Source organism: Ptiloglossa arizonensis, chromosome 13 (assembly GCF_051014685.1).
Source record: "Ptiloglossa arizonensis isolate GNS036 chromosome 13, iyPtiAriz1_principal, whole genome shotgun sequence".
NCBI lineage: Eukaryota > Metazoa > Arthropoda > Insecta > Hymenoptera > Colletidae > Ptiloglossa > Ptiloglossa arizonensis.
In genome coordinates, this window is record NC_135060.1 from 5,985,284 (window position 1) to 6,003,421 (window position 18,138).

At 32.0% G+C, this 18,138-nt stretch overlaps 1 protein-coding gene across 4 annotated transcripts; it reads right to left on the bottom strand.

Moving 5' to 3' along the window:
- Positions 1 to 64: 64 nt before the first annotated feature.
- On the bottom strand, positions 65 to 17,143 carry LOC143154091 (uncharacterized). 4 transcript variants are annotated; one of them, XM_076325898.1, is made up of 12 exons: positions 16,973 to 17,143; positions 16,799 to 16,886; positions 14,991 to 15,161; positions 14,524 to 14,916; positions 14,056 to 14,408; positions 13,205 to 13,964; positions 12,913 to 13,021; positions 11,795 to 11,923; positions 2,755 to 11,548; positions 1,313 to 1,488; positions 970 to 1,024; positions 65 to 889 (listed from the first exon to the last, which is right to left on the bottom strand). In XM_076325898.1, exons 3-12 carry the CDS (start codon positions 15,153 to 15,155, stop codon positions 865 to 867), a joined length of 10,959 nt encoding a protein of 3,652 aa, XP_076182013.1. In that variant the 5' UTR covers positions 15,156 to 15,161; positions 16,799 to 16,886; positions 16,973 to 17,143; the 3' UTR covers positions 65 to 864. The 4 variants fall into 4 exon arrangements, with proteins under 4 accessions (XP_076182013.1, XP_076182014.1, XP_076182012.1 ...); XM_076325899.1 differs by lacking the exons at positions 16,799 to 16,886; positions 16,973 to 17,143 and having other exon boundaries at positions 12,955 to 13,021; positions 14,991 to 15,194; XM_076325897.1 differs by lacking the exons at positions 16,799 to 16,886; positions 16,973 to 17,143 and having other exon boundaries at positions 1,313 to 1,476; positions 14,991 to 15,194.
- Between the last annotated feature and the right edge of the window lie 995 nt (positions 17,144 to 18,138).

The following is an 18,138-nucleotide window of genomic DNA, read 5'->3' on the forward strand; positions in this document are numbered from 1 at the left end:
TCTCGTTCACTGTTCAAGTTTCATCAGAGCAATATGCATAATGAAAATACCTTTAATGAACAAATACTTCGTCTTATGATTTATTTATTCGCCGACGCATTATTTTCTCTGTACAAAATTTCGTGAAAATAGAAAATTCCAATCAACATGGTTAAAAAGCAGCAGATAATTACGACACTTCCATTGTTGGGTAAAATATTAAATAATTAACATTATATTTTAATTAACGTGTGACTCGCCAAAATTTTATGCGAAATTCGGCAAGCCACATTTGAAATGTTCTCAACAGACCGGCTGGTAAGTCGTAGACAATTTACACAAACACATTTTAATCGGAAGGTCATCCAAACTATAAAGAATAATCATCGGAACAAACACACTTCCTTTGAATATCGAACGATATTCGAGGAACATCTTACACTATTAACAGTTTCGTAGCTAATAAAATAACTGAAATATACACTTTTCTCCAAGGCAATGTTTCGTTTGCAATGTACCTAAAGACGATAGCTATACAATAATTATAATACAGTTAAGTCTTCTCCTCACTCTCTTCTGCACCGAAGAGGAGAGACTTTCTCTTTAGAAGCCTCGGAAAGTACGACTCCGTTACCACTGCTTAACAGTGTCACATCAAAAATACAGGCATCTCGAAACCCATTGATGAAATAAGATGCGTATAACTTTTCACAAATATAACGCACTTACAACGACGATAAACTAGCCGAAACATTACTGAACAGTAATTCCGTTTACTTCTTCGGTCTAGTCTAATTACAGAAATAGTCTTGGCAGTTGGCACTTGGCAGGAATGTATCCAGAAGGCAAGGATGGTGTGTCCACTGCACTGTCACTAGTGTCCCATCACATGTGCACAACCTTCGGCGTGCTGTAAGAAAATTATATCTATACACTCATGAATGTTTTAAATAAAATTTAACATGTCTTAATACCAAATTAAAAGCTCACCTTTTCCCCCACAGCCAGTTTAGTAAGACACTCGATTGACTTTGAACGTCCCTAGCTGTAAATATATTTCTTTTATCAATATTATGGCTAAATAATTTTTTAATTTCTTAACGTTTACCGACGCTTTTAAAGAACATGTTCTCCCTCTAACTCCTACAAATCTCTACAAACTAAATAAATTTCTACTGCTACTTGTCAACATAACTATAACTTAAAATGCACAAGTAATTAAGAATGAAGAAAGTACTTTCCAACATACAGAAAAGATACTTAAAAAGCCAAAAATAATTTGCATACGAAATTAAACAAAATTGAAAGAAAATATTTATCTTGTGGTACATACAGAGTGTATAATTTGCATTGACGAGCCTGGCAGCTGCTTCAGGAGGTAAGGTACTTAGAACATCTTTGTGTGCTAACAAAGACATTTGCTGTGTATGCCTCAATTCTCGATCATCCCTTAATCGTACATCTTTCGCATGGCTCATTGTATGCAACTGCGACAGCCTAGAGGGAAAACTAGCTTATACAGTGAGGTACAGAGCTTACATGCTACTAGTAGTGCTTTAACACGTTTTTAACCACTAGAAATGAAGACTATATCTTCCTGAGATAATCTGCTTAGTAATCTGCTGTACTACCTACAATATTCAAAGTGCTTGTTCTTGAGGTAGAAAGTACTGACTTGCTCAAGATCACTACATTCCACTGTTAATCTAATTTGGATACAAATTCTTCAAAATACAAAATAAAACAGTTTTTAAAACAAATTAAATGTTCAAAATACTTTAAACTATTTTATTTGAATAATACCCAGGTCTGTTGTAAATTGTGCCAGATATTCTCATTTTTAAGTCACGCCAGTTTACCACTTTGTTTTAGAGGTAGAGAGCATGTACATGTAAATTTATGTACTTTCTCTCTATAATATGTCAGGCTGTATGAAATAATAGATGATGGAAACAGTATAGCAAACCTTGAGCAATCAATATTTTCAGTCTTGAGGCTTGTAATTTGCATCCTTATGAAAGATTTACGGGACAATTGCTGTATTTTATTTCAGATGGGATTATTATATACAATACAAGCAAATAAATCTAAAGAAACACTTGTGTCCTAGAAGCATGATTTTAAAATAAACATTTATCAAACCTTTGTGTTTGTACAATTCTGGAAAACGTGGGAACTCCAATAAATTGGTCGCGTATTCTTGAAATGAATTCATACATAAATAAGTGAGAACATCTACATCTTGATCAGATCAGATGACATTTGCAAATCATACAGGACTACAGAGGAAAGGGCGGATCAACTTGAAAAGCTTGTTTTGGGGACTCCTACACACTAAGCAAAGTTGGGAGTTAAATAAATATAATTATGTACTGAATATAACATAAAAAGCTACAAAAATTATTTAGCTATTGTATAAAAACATTAAAAAATCAAAAATTCATTCATTGCAGTTCTTAAAAGTATTGCAAGAGCTCTCCTTTAAATAAAACTAAACAAAATTCATATCAATAAATGTTGCATATATTAATAAACTCTGATCATATATTTTCCAGAGATAGAATAATGTACCTGAAAATTTTTCTAATTTACTTATAACTTTCTATTAATTTTTTTTTTTTAATGATCAATGAAGAACCACCACCCAAATTTTTCTGTTTTTTTTTTTCAACAAAAGAAATAAAATCAAATACTCTGTTTCTGGTGGATCAATCGGTATATAGAACGATTAAATTGAGAAATATAATTGTAATAAAACGTATACAGAATACATACTTCTGAGCAAGAGCCTCATTATTTTCTTCAATTGGAGCATTGATAGCTTCTCTAGCTATCTCAATCGGACCCTCGGACTTTGATGACGAAAGGTGTTCTACAAGTGGTTCCTCACTCCCAGAAGTAGAGGCTTCGTTCTTCGGACTAAGATCAGAGCTTTTAGCTTTCCTCAATTCCTCATTCACTCTGATTGCGTTGGACAGACGCAACTGTAACGTATCCCGTTCTTCGAGTAACTGCATTAATTCATGCGTCAATTCTTCACACCGGACATCCCGTTGATGAAGCATGTATAGAGCAAGATCCAATTCCTGCGAGACTAATGCTTTGCTTTCTTCACCAGACATTTCTATGCTTCCAGACGTAGATGTATCCATAATAGAAACATCTTTCTTCAGAACATTCTGGATCAATTCCATCTCCTTCACTTTATCCTCCAGAAGAGTCTTCAACGAATTGATTTCTGTCTCCCTGGACTCCAAATTCTTCTTCAACTCGTTAAGCTGCTTCTCTTCTTCGTCAGACAACACCAGAAGCTCCTCTATACGAACTTCCCTCTCATGAATTTGAACTTTCAGATTGTGGAGTTCAGTATCTTTGGTGATACTTAACTCTGCTAATCTACGTTCCTTCTCCGCCAAATCTGTACTCACTCGAACAAATTCCTCTTCTTTCTGATGCAGCTTTTCCTTTGTTCTTTGTTCCATCATAGAAGACTCCCTCAATCGTATACTCAGATTCTCTATATCTCTATTTCTAGACTGTAATTCATCCAAAATGTTTTTGTTCTCGATAGAGAGCCTCTGTTTTATCTCGTCGATCTCAATTTCCTTTTCTTTCAGCTTCCTTTCCAAGACTTCTTGTGCTTCCAATCGCACCTGCTCCTTCTCCAGACTAAGCTTCTGTATGGCATCCTTGGTCTCGTCGGAAAGCCTCTCAAATGCTTGTAGACGCGACACCTCCTTTTGCAATTCCGTGATAGTCGATTTCAAATACTGAATCTCTTGCTCTTTAGCATACAATTCAGCAGTCAATCTCTGTGTCATTTCACGCAATTCAAAATCGTCCGATTGCGGTTCCATGCTCGCATGGAGGGATAACTGAGAATCTTTTTCAGCTATGACGTACTTTAAGTCGTTTATCTCTTGCTCTTTGGCGTGCAACTCGTTTTGCAACTTGACGATCTCCTCCTGATCTTGAACAGACCTACGTTCCCTAGAAAGCAAATTTGCTTCCTCCTTGGAGATAGATTCCTGACTTTGCGTCTCGATTTGATGCTTCAGATTATCGATTTGCTTCTCCTTTTCTTCGGTTCTCAATGTGGCCACTTCTAAAGATGATTCTAACTCGTCCCTTTCGTTGTAAAGACAATTAATTCTATCCTGCATCTCTTGAATTATACTGGGATAAGTGTTCTCATTCAAAATATATTTAAGATGTGTGATTTCGTCTTGTTTGCTGTCCAACTCGGCCTGCATATTCTCCACCATGCGTTGCAGATTGTGATTACTGTCTCCCATTCTGAATAGAGGTAAACCGTCAACTATATTAGAAGCACTTTGTTGATGTTCATCTTGTTGTACAGGCAACAGTTTGTCCAATTCTATTTGTTTCTCGTTCAACATTTTATTACTCCACTCTAGCAAGGACACCTTCTCATTCAAATCGTGTTTAGTTTTCTCTAGAACTTTACTAGTAGTTTCAAATTCCGAATTTAGACGAGTTATCAACTCGGTCTTCTCTAGCAACTCGTTCTTTAGAGCGTCAATCTTTTCTAATTCCATACGAAGTTCATTTACTTCGGTATTGCTGTTCTCCAACCTTGCTTTGTACTCCGTGGTTTCTCGAATGTAACGTTCCAGAGACGACTCTTTTTCTGCCAAAGAGGTTCTCACATTTTCAAGTTCTTGCTCCAGGCTCTGAACCCGTTCACCGTATTCATGCACACGTATTGAAGTTACTTCCAACTCGCTCAAACGTTTCTGTAATTCACCGATCGTTCTCGTGTATCCCTGATTTTCTGCTGAAAGTTTTGCAACTTTTTCCTCATTCTCTGATATTTGTAACTCTTTTGCGGTCAACTGTTCTGTCATTGAAGCCAAGTTTGAGCGAAGGGATTCTAGAACCGACTCTTTCTCCACTAAATTCTTCTTCAACGATTCAAGTTCCTGCTGTTGGGCGTCGAACTGAGCAACGCTATTTTGTTTCTCCAGTAAATAACTATTCATAGTCATTTCCAATGTAGATGCTTTTTCATTAAAATACCGTAGCTCTTTCTCCTTCTCTTCAATCTCTATCGCGTGTTTTTGAACGAGTTCTTGAGTCGCTTGAATGACAAGGGCGCTAACAGTCTCTACGCTCTGCTGTTGAACGAACTCGTTTTCCTTCTCGATAAGAGACGTTTTCAAACTATCCGCCTCTTGCTTCTTCTCGTTTACTTCTTGATTCAACTGCTGTATAGTCTCCTGTAATTTGATCTTCACTTCTTCGTGATCTATGTACTGCCTTTGAAGTTCCTGTTTCAGGTCTGCAACTTCTTGAATTCTGATATTCAAAAGATCGGTCACTTCTGCCATCGATGCAGCCATAGTGGACAGTTGTTTCTCCGAAGAGGACGTTAAAGTGGTCAGTTCTTCTTTTAAGACCGCTTTTTCCTGAAGAACCTCTTCCAAATTCTTTTGCGATTCACTTGCAATCAGCGCGGACGCTTCAACCTGCTGACGCAAATCGGTTAGTTCCATTTCTAATTTACTGGTCTTCTCGAATGCCTCTTTCTTTATAAAATCGATATTTTGTCTCATTATTGATACCTGATCGTTGGCATCCGTTAAATTTTGCTCGTACTGCTTCCACAATAAGTCGTAATCTTCACTAGATTTATTTAACATGTCTTGTAATTCGCAAATCCTTTTATTGAGACCTTCTACTATTTGGAGCGATTCGTTTTCGTCTGCCGTTCGTTTAGATTCCAAAGCGGAGAACTTCATCTTTTGTTCCTCCAAGAAATGTTGGAGTTGTTCGTTCTCTGTCGCAAGCGCTTCCATGTCGTCCTTAAGATCATCGATTTCGTCCTTATACTTTTTGCACATGCTCTCAAAGTCTTCTCCATCGACAGATCTTTTTTGGCGATAATGGTGTTCGGTCGGTTTCACTTCTTCTTTCGAGACAACCACTTCGTCAATACTTCCTTTTGCGCTGACTATGCTCTCCCGCAGTCGTTTATCCATAATTTCAACTTTATCAGACAGCTCTTTGTTTCGTATACGTAAGACGTCCATGTCCATGTCCTGCCTTTCTTTCATCTCCATATACCTTTCATTTGCGGAGAAAAGAACGTCCAAACGTTTCACTAATACCTCTTTCTCGGCCACAGTATTTTTCTGCTCTTCCTTAATTTCATTCAAAGCCTTCTCCAATTTATTAATCTGAGATTTTAATTCTTCCTCTATTGCAGAGTCGAGTTCGTAAAAGTCGCTTGCAGATTTCTGAATCTTCAACTGTTGCTGAAGATTATCTATTTGCACCTTATATTCTTTGAGTTTTTTTATCATTCTTCCACTTCTCAGTTGAGTGACTTTATTTACTTCCAATAATTCTTCTTTTTCTTTCTTCAAATCTTTAATTTGGTCTTGAAGATCATCTATTCTTGCTTGTAATTGCATTTCTGTAGTGAAGAGTGAAGAAGTGGTAGTAAGGTGTTCGACAGCCAATTGAACATCATTTGCATTCCAATCCCAGATTTCTTCGTCAACATTGAGTTTCTCGGCATTACCTGTATCCCATGCAGATTCAGCTCCTGTATCTGAAGTAGCCGTTTGTTTAACATCTTCAGCAATGGATTTGGAAGAGTCCGATATTGCATGTGCAACCGTGGATTCCTCTAAAGGTGTCGATTCTTTAATAGATGTATGCGTAATGCTAGATGCTTTTTCAGAATCTTTATAAACATTCTGTGTGAGATTTGTGACGAGCTTCATTGCTTCGTCTCTTTCACGCGCAATTTCCTCAATTTCCATCTGTAGATTTCTTCTAACGTCGATTGAAATGTTTAACTCCTCCATAGATCTGGATAAATCATTCACCTGCAACTGTAACAAATCTCTCTCTTTTGTAATATTTGAAATGCGATGCTCCAAGTCTTGTATCAATTCAGAATCTACTGAATTTTTCAATTCTGTTTCTAAATTGGTGATTTGTAATTTGTATGACTCCAACAATATGTTTAGTTGATCTTGCTCAAGAATTAACTTATCCAATGCTTCTTTTGTTACATTCAAATTCATTCTTAATTCTTCCATCTGATTATCTTTAGCTAACATTAAGTCCTTATGTTTATTATCCATATCAGTTTGCTGTTCCATCATTTGCAAACTGAGATTTCTTAATTCCGCAACCAAAGAATCAATTTGTCTATCCTTATCAGTTAGAACTTGTTCTAGTCTTTCCAAATTTGTTTGTGCTGTATGTAATTTCTCCTGAGAATTTTCTTCAATGCATTTACTGTAGTTTTGTGACAACTGTGATCTTTCTTCAATCATTAATTTCTGTAAGTGATCAATCCCTTGGGTAAGATTAAAACACTCTGCTTCTTTTTCTTCCAATAAAGTCTGCAATCTCTTTACTTCTGTATCTCCTAAAAGATCAGAACCAAAACTAGATGTTGCACCAAAAATTTTTGAAGCATCAAATAATTGAGGTGCACTATCTTTTTCATCTTGTGGGAAATCAGACATAGATGCTTCTTCTTTAACTACTGTTGAGTTTTCCACAGATTCTGCACTTTGATTTTTGTATATCTTTAACTCAATTTTTAGATCTTCTACTGTTTTCTGATATGCATTCTTATCAGTTTTTAAGGACTCAATTTCTTGTTGAAAACTGTTTTTCGTATCTTGTAACAACTTTTCTATTTCTATTCGCTGTTCTTCTTCAGATTTGAGTGAAGCTATCTGAAAATTTAATTGTTCCTCAAGTTGATTGGCACGTTCGCGAACAAATTGCATTTCTTTTTGCATGTTCAATAATTCCGTTTCGCGATCTTCACATTTCTTTACCAAATCAGAATTTAAAGAATCAGTACTTTGTAACTGTTCAGTATTTTGTTTGTTTTCTTCCAATATTTGATCTGCCGTGGCTATTTTTTTCTCTAAAGTAGTATTTGCATATTGCAAACTTTCAACCGTTTTTACTAATTCCTTATTTTCCTTTAATACCACATCTAATTTTGCTTTTATTTCTTCATAACTTGATGTCAACGTGTTATATTGGAATAAAAGTTCATTATAAGGATCCTCTAATGCCCTATCTCTCATACTAGTCTGATTCATCAAGTCATTAAACCTACGAGATTCCTGCATTTGAACGAAATTGGCAATAGAATTGGCTAATTCGTTATCCAAATTCTCAATTTCTACCTCTCGCTCCTGTAATTTTGCTTCTAATATTTGTACTAGAGTCTGACATTGTTCACAATAACTACAGTGTTGTACTCCAGTACCTTTTGTATCATCATGAGCAATCTCTTCTTCTGCAGTTTGTGTACTCTCTGTCACACTATTAACAACATCCTTCTGCATCTGTTCAATTAGCACTCTTCGTTCCTCTGATTCTTTTTCAACATTCTCTAACTTTTCATTGATTTGTATTTGCTTCGATTGCAATAAACCATTTTCAGCTCTAAGATTTGTTATTGTTGCAAGCTGTTCAATATATTCTGCTTCCATAACTTGCATTCGTACACCAAGTTCTCTTGCTTTTTCCTTTACTTCGTCTAGCTCTAATTGTTTATATTCATTTTCTTCTGCAACTTTCTGTTTATAACTTTTATATTCTGACATTATGCTTTCTTTAACTTCTTTTTCAACTGCAAGCTCAGCTGTTGAAGATTCCAGCTCTGTTCGCAGTTTTACAATTTCCTCTCCCATTTCTATAATTTGTTGTGTATGCAAAGACATTTTCTCTTTTGTACTAGTTAACTCGTTCATGAGTTCATCAATATTCTTAAAAGCTTCTGCAGTCTCATCTCTTGCCTGTATTAACTTTTCTTCTAAATCTGCTATTTTATTATCCTTTTCGCGCATCGAGATTTCTACATCCTGAATTTGTTTATTTTTAGCTTCTTTTTCATCTTTTTCAGTCGTCCATTTTTCTTCAAGTTCAGTGACTCTTGTTTCAAGTTCCTGACACATAACTGTTTTCTTTTTTAGATTCGCTGCTATTTTCTTCATCTTTTCTAAGTGCAGTTGTATTTTATCTTCAGAATCTTTCAATTTCTGATCCAAGTCAGTAACCTTAGCCTCCAAAGCGACTTTAACTTCTTCTGTTACATTTTGTCCAATAAGTCTCTCCTTTTCTTGTAATTCACCTTTTAATATTTCACATTCTTGTGTCTTAGAATTCAGGTCTTCAATAAGACTTTCGAGTCTTCGATTTTGTAATTCCATATCTTCCGTATGCTTTACTTTAAGCAGTTCTATTTGTTTGTATCCAGTCCTCAATTCTATTTGTAAATCTTCAACAAATTTAGTATTGTTATCTATAATGTTCTGCAATTCCCAAACTCGTCTTTCAGCATCATCCTTATCTTTCTTAGACTCTGTAATTTGTATATCTAAATGTTCTTTTGTTACTATTAAATCAACAAGCGCCTGTTGCTTTTCAGCTAATTTGTTCTGAATATCATCATTTTGCTGAGACAAATTCTTCACTTTTTCTAACAAATTACTGTTTTCTTTTGTACTGGCATTGATCTTATATTGAATTTCATCAAGAATCATATCCTTATTTTTCAATTGTTCTAATAACTCATTATAGACTTGCAAAGGTTTTGATTCTTTTATCTTATCATTTAATTCGACAATATCTTTTTGCATAGAATATATTTCTTCCTCTTTACTCTTTATTAGGTCATTCAAATTTGCAACTTCACTGGACATCGACGTAAGTAAGACATCTTTTTCTTGAACTGATACTTTACAATTATTAAATTCGTCTTGCAAACTATCTATTGTAATCATTTTATTTTGTAATTCCATATACTTGGCATGCAGTTCTTGATCCTTATCTTCGATGATATCTTTTAAATTAGCTATTTCATTCTCTTTTTCAGAGACTACTGTAATCTGCTCTTGGATCTTTGACTCATATAAAGCTGTAGTATCTTGCATTTGCTGTTTCAATAAATTATTTTCTGCGTCTTTCCCTTTTTTCTCTTTGAGCAATATTTCATTTTCATTCTGCAACATTTTAAATCCTTCTTCAATAGAAGTTCTTTCTATCCGTGACTTCTCCATTTTCTCCTCCATTTCCTTCAACTCATTTTCTAAACTCTCAATTTTTTGTCTAGAAGTTTCATATTCTACAATCTGCTTACTTTTCTCTTCTAATTCTTCTTCTTTATTTGCTAGTTTAATTTTAATTTCTTCAATTAATCCAGTTTGCTCAGTGATTAATTTTTTATGTTCTTCTATTTCACGTTCTAGAGAAGTAGCAATCATTGACTCTATATGCAGATGGGATACAGATTCGTCCGGCTGTTGTCGTTCATGAAGCTCCTGTTTTTCTTGATTTAACTTTTCCAACTTTTCAAGAACTCCAAGCTTTTCGTTAGCAGGATCGTCAGGTAACATTTGATTAATTTTAATACATAATTCTTCCTTCTCTTGTGTTACATTGGTCATGTTTTCCTTCAACTTCTCATTCAATGTTTCAAGCTCTAACAACCTTGCAAATATTTCTTCCTTTTCTTTCAACAATTCTTCAATTCTATGTTTCAAATTATTCATTTCAAGATCCTGAGCAGCAATTTTGTGTGATTGTTCCAAGGCATTACGCAATTCTTTTATCTCCTTTTTGAAAAGAGTTTTCTCTTCTACTAACTCATTAATTTGTGTTGTAAAATCAATTTCCCTCTTTGATCTTTTGGAAGATTCTTCTGATTTAACAGAGATTTCTGCAGTTAATGTTTCAATTTGTTTTTGTAAGTTATTATTTTTTTCCGTATACTCTGTTAGTTGTGCTCTAAGTTTGGACAATTCTAAGGATTGATTATTATTTTCTTCTAGCAAAGTATCAACTTTTGATTGCAAATTAACATCTGACTTAGATACCAGTTGACTTGATCTTATATATTCTAACTGTTCCTCAAGTCGCGTAAGTTTAATTACTAGTTCATTATTTTCTTGAGTAAGAAGCTCGATTTTCGTCAAACTTTCATTGTGCTCTGGAATACGTTCAAAAGATTCTGTCGAACCCGTGTCAGAAGATCCTTTTTCTTCTATTTGATTCGACTTCATTGTTAAGTCCCTATTCTCTTGAGTCGATTGATCGATTTTATTTAACAATTCATTCTTGTATGTATCATTTATAGTTTCAAATGGTTCTGTAAAGTCAACTTGTAAATTTTCATTTTCGTGAACTTTATTCAATTTAAGTGTTAATTCATTATTTTTTTGTGTTAAATCTTCAATTTTTTTCAACAAATCACTTTTGTCCAATTCGTGTATGGCTTCAAATGATTCGGTGGATCCAGTATCAGAAACACCTTTTTCTTCCATCTTTGATATTCTATTATATAGTTCACTATTTTCTTGTGTTAACACTTCTATCCGTTTACTTAGTTCTGTTTCATTAATTTCTGGTGAAGATTGCAATTTATTTTCATTTTCCAATTTGTGCATAGCTTCCAGTTGTTCTTCAAAATTAACAACTTTCATTTCAGCAGTTACTCTGAGATTCTCGGATTCTGCATTTTCCATTTCTAAAGTTGAAATTTCCTGTTTTGCCATGTGAAGTTCTGAAATACAAATCAGAGACATATTATAAAATAATAATGAAGTTTTTTAAACTGTAATGTATAATTCTAATTTTAAATTACTAATTTTATATCCAATACTTATGTAGCAGATTTAAATTGATAATTTTAAATTACTGTTTCAAAATGATAACTTTTGATCTTATATCAAACACGATTAATAACTTAAAAATCATTAAATTACTCAATTATTGAAATGGATATAAAATACAGAACATAATGAATTACCTTGCACTAGATCCAATTTTTGATTCTCTAATGCTGCAATGGCTTCAATTTGCATTTGAATTTCTTCCGATTGAACAGAAACTTTATTTTCAAGGTCAAGAATGCGTTCTTGCCAGTCCCTGGCTGAGGCTGTGTAGATCGTACAACATGCCAATGATGTATATAATTGACATTATGGATTATTAATATTAACTGATAGTAAGTGCAAAGCAAGCAAGTTAAAAACATACAAATAAAAATTTAGCACATTTAAATTAATTTAGCACATTTTAAATTACATATATCAACTGTTTTGAAAATAATAGCTTTTGATTTCATATTAAGCATTATTAATAACTTTGAAACCATAAAGTTGGTAAGCAATTACCCAATCATTGAAAGCAAATAAAAAGTGATTTGTTTGTTAATTTGATTGTCGTTTACTTATTTGTTAATATGGTAGAATATTAATTATACTTTGAATTATATCAGATGATTGTTTCAAACAATAGTACAATGTACAAACTGTACAATACCATATTATAGATGATTTTTAGAGAATAAGAAAATTATTTATCTAATTTTTCATGCATTTAAGTTAATTATATCAAAATGTATAAAAGATATAAGTATTATGTTCTAAGGAATAAGTCTACTTCTACAAATCAGAGTATAACAAACTTTGACAAGTAAAGTAGGTACCATGTTATATTAAAATACTAAAAGATATTTTATATAATATAATTGATTAGTATTCTGAATAAACATATTGAAACTTTAGTAGATACCTAAGTAATCAAACGATAGGACTCCATCACCAGAAATTAGCACAATTATAACACTCCGGATACCAATTTTCCTCTTAAGGAGGAAGCATCAACAATAAAATAAATATTGACAATTTATTCTAGACTGTTTTGTATAAAATTAATTTTCAAAAAATACGATAAAAGTGCTTTGTACGTATTATCAAATATATATACACAGACATCGGAATTTTTCCGCAGCAAGGAAAATAGGACTGTGGATAATAAACCGTTTTGAGAATAATATAACTGGACAATGCATTGCACGTACAACTGGTAACAAAACTAGAACAATGGAAACAGCGACGACAGAATTTCTGCCCTGGTTCCTACCTTTAAGCTCGTCAAAGTCTACCAGACTCAGCTGAAGGTTACCTTTCTCCTCCTCTAATAATGCCACTTGATTCGCCAGTCTGACAAGTTCCGCATTTGTGTCGGACACCTGAATCATATATCATATATACATATTCTATTATAAACATAGAAACAACATTGTTTACATATGTTGTTAGTTAAATTTTTAATTAAACATCTTTTATTTTACAGTTATTTATGGTTATACTACTCTTCTACTTATCAATGTGATTTTTTACTAAATATGAACAATTATATTAAAATGCCTCACCATTTCGAAATTTTCCAATTGTTTTTGTAAATTTTTCACTTTATTTCTATGTTGTGCTTTCATTTTTATCATACTTTTATTTAAATCTTCTAATTCCTTGGTGAGCCTTCCCACTTTTTCATCCTCTTTAAGAGAACTTTGATCTGGTAACCTAGCTGCAATATCACTTTTTTGTTCTTCAAGTACATGGACCAAATTTTCAAGATCGGTTATTTTATTTGTATACTCTTCATTTTTCAGTGTCAAATCTGCCAATTGTTTTTGCAATTCTACTTTAGATTCTTCCTCCAGAAGTGTGTTAGACTGTTTTAGTTCTTCTATTAAATTCTCAAGTTCAACTATTCTATTATCCTTTTCTATTACTGCTCCATTACCATGCACAGATACATTTACAATTTTATCTTGTAGATCAGCAATACTTTTTTGTAATTCATACTTCTCATCCTGTAATTGTCTATTACTATGTTCCAATTTTTCTAATTTAAATTGCAATTCATCAATCGTTGGATCCCTTTCTATTCCAATACCAGATTCTAATTTAAATATTCGTTCATTAGCTTCTGCAAGTTTTAATTCATAACTTTGCAGTTGTTGAAGAAGATTGTCATTCTTTGCTTTGAGAGATGATTCTATAAGTATAAAGTTTTCCTGCATTGATTTCATAGCTTCTTTAGTCTCCACTAAAGTATCCATTGTAGAACGAGAAAAATCAACACTTGCTGACTCAGATAACTTTTGCTCATTGACCTGTTGCTCAAACCTAAATAAAATTAAATATTAAATATTTTCTATTCAACTACAAAAAGGATTCTTAAATATTTTCAAAATGTATAAAGAACTTAGAATATTACCGATCAATTGATCCTTCTAATTCTGCTATTTTGTTATCTCTTTCTTGCAATTGCACTAAGAGATTATCATTCTTATTTTTCAGTGATGTCTCTAAAAGTACAAAATGCTCCTGCATTGTTCGCATTTCATCTTTCGTATCTTCTAAAGTGTTTAATGTCATTTTCCCTTTCTTAGAAAGGTCTGCAGATATAAGTGTGACTGCTTTTGTTTTAGATTCAATAACAGAGTCTTTTTCTTTCAAATTTTCTTGAAGATCAATAACAATGGCTTCTAATTCTACAATTTTATCAGTAAGCTCTTTAATTTTACTTTCTTTCTCTTGAATATTCTCAATTTGTATAGGTGACATGACCTATGATTAAAATATTAAATACAATTTCAAATAACAAAGTATTTCTTAATAATAGCTGTAATTACTTAATAAAAATTTTGCTAATAAAAGGCTAAAGAAGTTGTTGATTACTAACCTCTGATGTGATCATGACTGGTTTAATAGGTGTAATGGATAACTGATCCTTTTGTAGACCCATTATTGCTAGATCTGGATTAGGTACATCTTTTTCTTCCAGTTGTTGCCTAATAGCTTCTACCTTCTCTTCAACTGCACGTTTAGTTTCAGTTCTTTCTTTGTTACGTTGTTCAAATACTTTCCTATCCTCTGCCAATTTTTTTTGGAGTAAAGTAGACTTTGCTTTTGCAGTTTTTGCTTGACTAATATCATCAATAGATTGTTCAGATATATTGGCTAAAGCTGTATCAGATGTATGCAATGTGTCTTTAGAAGATAAATTTCCATCTTTACTTCGACGTGACAATTTAGCTCTTATAGATTTAATTTTGGAAAGTCTTTTTGCATATTCCTAAATTAAAATTAAAATTCATACAAAATATTTGAAGAATCACTATTACATTTTTATGAGACAATCTTTATTACCTGGACTTCCTCTTCTTTTTTTAAACTTTTTTTATTTTTTAACACAATTTCTTTAAAAGATTCCAATTGACATTTATTTTCTTCAGATTTTCCATCATCCTCAACTATAGGTTCAGATGACTCTGCTTCCTGTATTCCTGGTGGTTCCTCTGACGTACCCCACATTATGAACTGTACAATTAATAACAGTAGAAACCACTTCATTATAATTTGTATAATATACATTTAAACTCTTGTAAGTAAGAAATTATGAAGTCAATGGCAGTGAAAGTTTCTATAAAGTGACCAGACAGTGTGTCACCCACTGCTCTCATTTTCATATACTAATTGGATGAGAGCTCAACTGGGGTAAACTAATTATATTATCCCTGTGTATAGATGTTGAATGTCATAATATACATAGATTACCTTGTAGCATATTTAATGCTTGTAACATAGAATTTAAGTAGAAACCTTGTCCTTTTTCAATGACACCTTATATAAAGTACAAAGTAAAACATATTAATTTGAAACTACTTTCTATTATATATACTAATGTTTTCAAACTAGTTATATAGACTCTCATTAGTCCACAAATGTGTTAAGTATTGGTCCTCAAAAATGTTGCTGTGCGTTTACAAATGTTTCGGTGAGAATCTATGTACTTTTAGATGAAAAAAAAAGAAAGTATATACTGAAATAAAATAATGACTCCTATAATGTTTCATTATTATTTAAAATATGTATTAAAAGAATTTCTGGCATTATTATAAAAAAAAAAAACAGTAAACTGTATATTTGAAACAGCTGAAATTGTTTGTATATTTTATTAACTTTGTTACATACTTATATATTTGTCACTTTTCACTATATATATATAATAATATATATATGATAAACAATAGCAAATTTGATTGGATTTTCAATTTCCAACACAATAGTTTTAGCACAAAGCCAATTTATAAGGATTAATGTTATTAAACAAAAATTAATTTATTATTAAATAAATAATCTCTAAATGATCTATATGAATCCACAAATTTTGTTTTTATATTACATTAAATTAAAAATTATGAAATCCTCAAATAACATTTACAAAATTTAAAGAAACACATAGTTTTGAAAAGCAATTTTAAAATGTATTTAAGAAATTATTATTTAATTCTCTTGTTGCCGATCCATCAAAAATATTTCTTTGTTAATGGGGTTATTGAGAAGTTGAAGTATAAAAAACCCTGGTCTATACAATAATGACTCATTAAATGCGCTATAGGACAATTTTAATATAAACAAAGCGACAAAATATCATTCATAATATACATTTCCAGTTTTCAATGTTTTAAGAATGATAATTGATTATTTATGTACAAGTCTACATATTTGTATGATACATGTAAGTACAAAAATACTGCATAAAACTTCAATAAAATATAAGCAACATTTATTTATTTAATATATATTGTAAAACTATAAAGTAGAGGGTAGAAAGAGTACTCCAGACGGAAGGGCTTAAAGAATATTGTTGATAGCAGCACGATACATACGTATGTAGCTTTAACGAGACGCTGAAGCTAACCTCAAAGTATTTTAATGTTATCAATATTGAAATTAAAAACGCACCATTAGTGTCATAAAATGCAAATAAAATTTAGGAAATAATTTTGAACACGTAGCGAAATGACGTAATCCGTCTTGAAAAAAAAGATGTATTTTTATAATTTGCAGTATAAAAGAATGGACACCACATAAATATCAATCAATTCATACAAAGATGCGATAAAAGTATCAATTTCCATAAAAAGAAGTATGTATAAATACAAAATATTTACCTTTATTTATATTCCTGGAATTGTCAAGATGGAAACACGTCACTATTCGTACACATATTCTGCTAAATTGTTTTCACCATTCACATCTCTGTATAAACAATAACAAGTGTACGCATGTCCATATTTAGTTTTAATTTTTAAATATGTGCAATAACTTTATCAATAATTACATACGAATATAGTATAATTTATAATCATGCACTTCCAAATGTAAAGTCTACATCACTCCTTTCGCAGCCGGAAACAGTTGGACGTCCAAGTCTAACGCTGTTTCATAAATTCTGCACCAGGGGTCTGTGAACAGCTACCGATTCTCGCAAGTTCTTAATATTGGTTAGATTTTTCAAATATTAAACTTCTTGTCTATTTAAATGTTCTCGAGTCTAAAGTAGAGTTTTAAGTAAACATTACTGATAACTCGTAGCAAAATATAATTTCCTTTTGTTTTCCTTTCATTCCTGCTCCTAAACTTAACAAACGTTAAAGGATACATAAATACGTATATGCTGCCACGTTACGGCGAATTTTAACATTACCAAAGTATGTAATGTAAAATTCAAATACGAAGTTAATTGACATTAATTTACTCCTTCAAATTATTCCTTATTTATTAGTATTCATTTCATTAGTAAATAAATACAGACCTCGATTTGCATTTAAACTATGTTGCTATAATTTTAGTTTAATTTAACGATTGCCAGTTAATAACTGTGAGGGTTATTTCTATCAATACCAGTTTTTACATTTTTTTGAACAGACATTTTGAAATATAAACTAATGTAATACCTTTAAAAAGATAGTTATTGTTAAAAGCGTGTCTTAAGTGTAATTTCAAAATTAAATCATAAAACAAAATTTTAAATGCAAACAGAAAACTTGTAATAATACATTGTAGCAATACATTTATTCAAATTTCATTTTATGTATACAATTTAAATGAAATTTCAGCTAGAATAACCCTAATTAAAGTTTAAACATAAATGTGATCGTTCATTTTTGTATATACTATTTTTCATTTTTTCTTATTAATGTATACTGTACAATAATTAAGTTTGATTACCATACTTTACAAGGGAAAAAGTACTTGTTTGAAGACCGCTAAGTAGCATAGAAGGTAATCTCATTGAAGCTTGCCACGTATGTATCAATATACATTGCGACACAACAGGTGATAACAGCTGATTCATGTCACAGAAGTCCAGCATCTACAGATTTTATGTATGTACACAATAATGTAGATTATTTTTGCGACATTCTATTTAAAACAACTGACAGGTAATTTTTATAAGAATATATGTATATATAATGAGGAATATTTAAATAGCATTGCTTTATTAATA

What these genes read in the sequence shown, in the direction of transcription:
- LOC143154091 (XM_076325896.1), bottom strand. Translation starts at nt 15,194, where the DNA reads ATGAAGTGGTTTCTACTGTTATTAATTGTACAGTTCATAATGTGGGGT. An exon ending in AAAAAGAAGAGGAAGTCCAG is followed by an intron (nt 14,917 to 14,990) that starts GTAATAAAGATT and finishes ATTTTAATTTAG; the next exon opens with GAATATGCAAAAAGACTTTC. An exon ending in CAATGCAAATTATACACTCT is followed by an intron (nt 1,025 to 1,312) that starts GTATGTACCACA and finishes ATATATTTACAG; the next exon opens with CTAGGGACGTTCAAAGTCAA.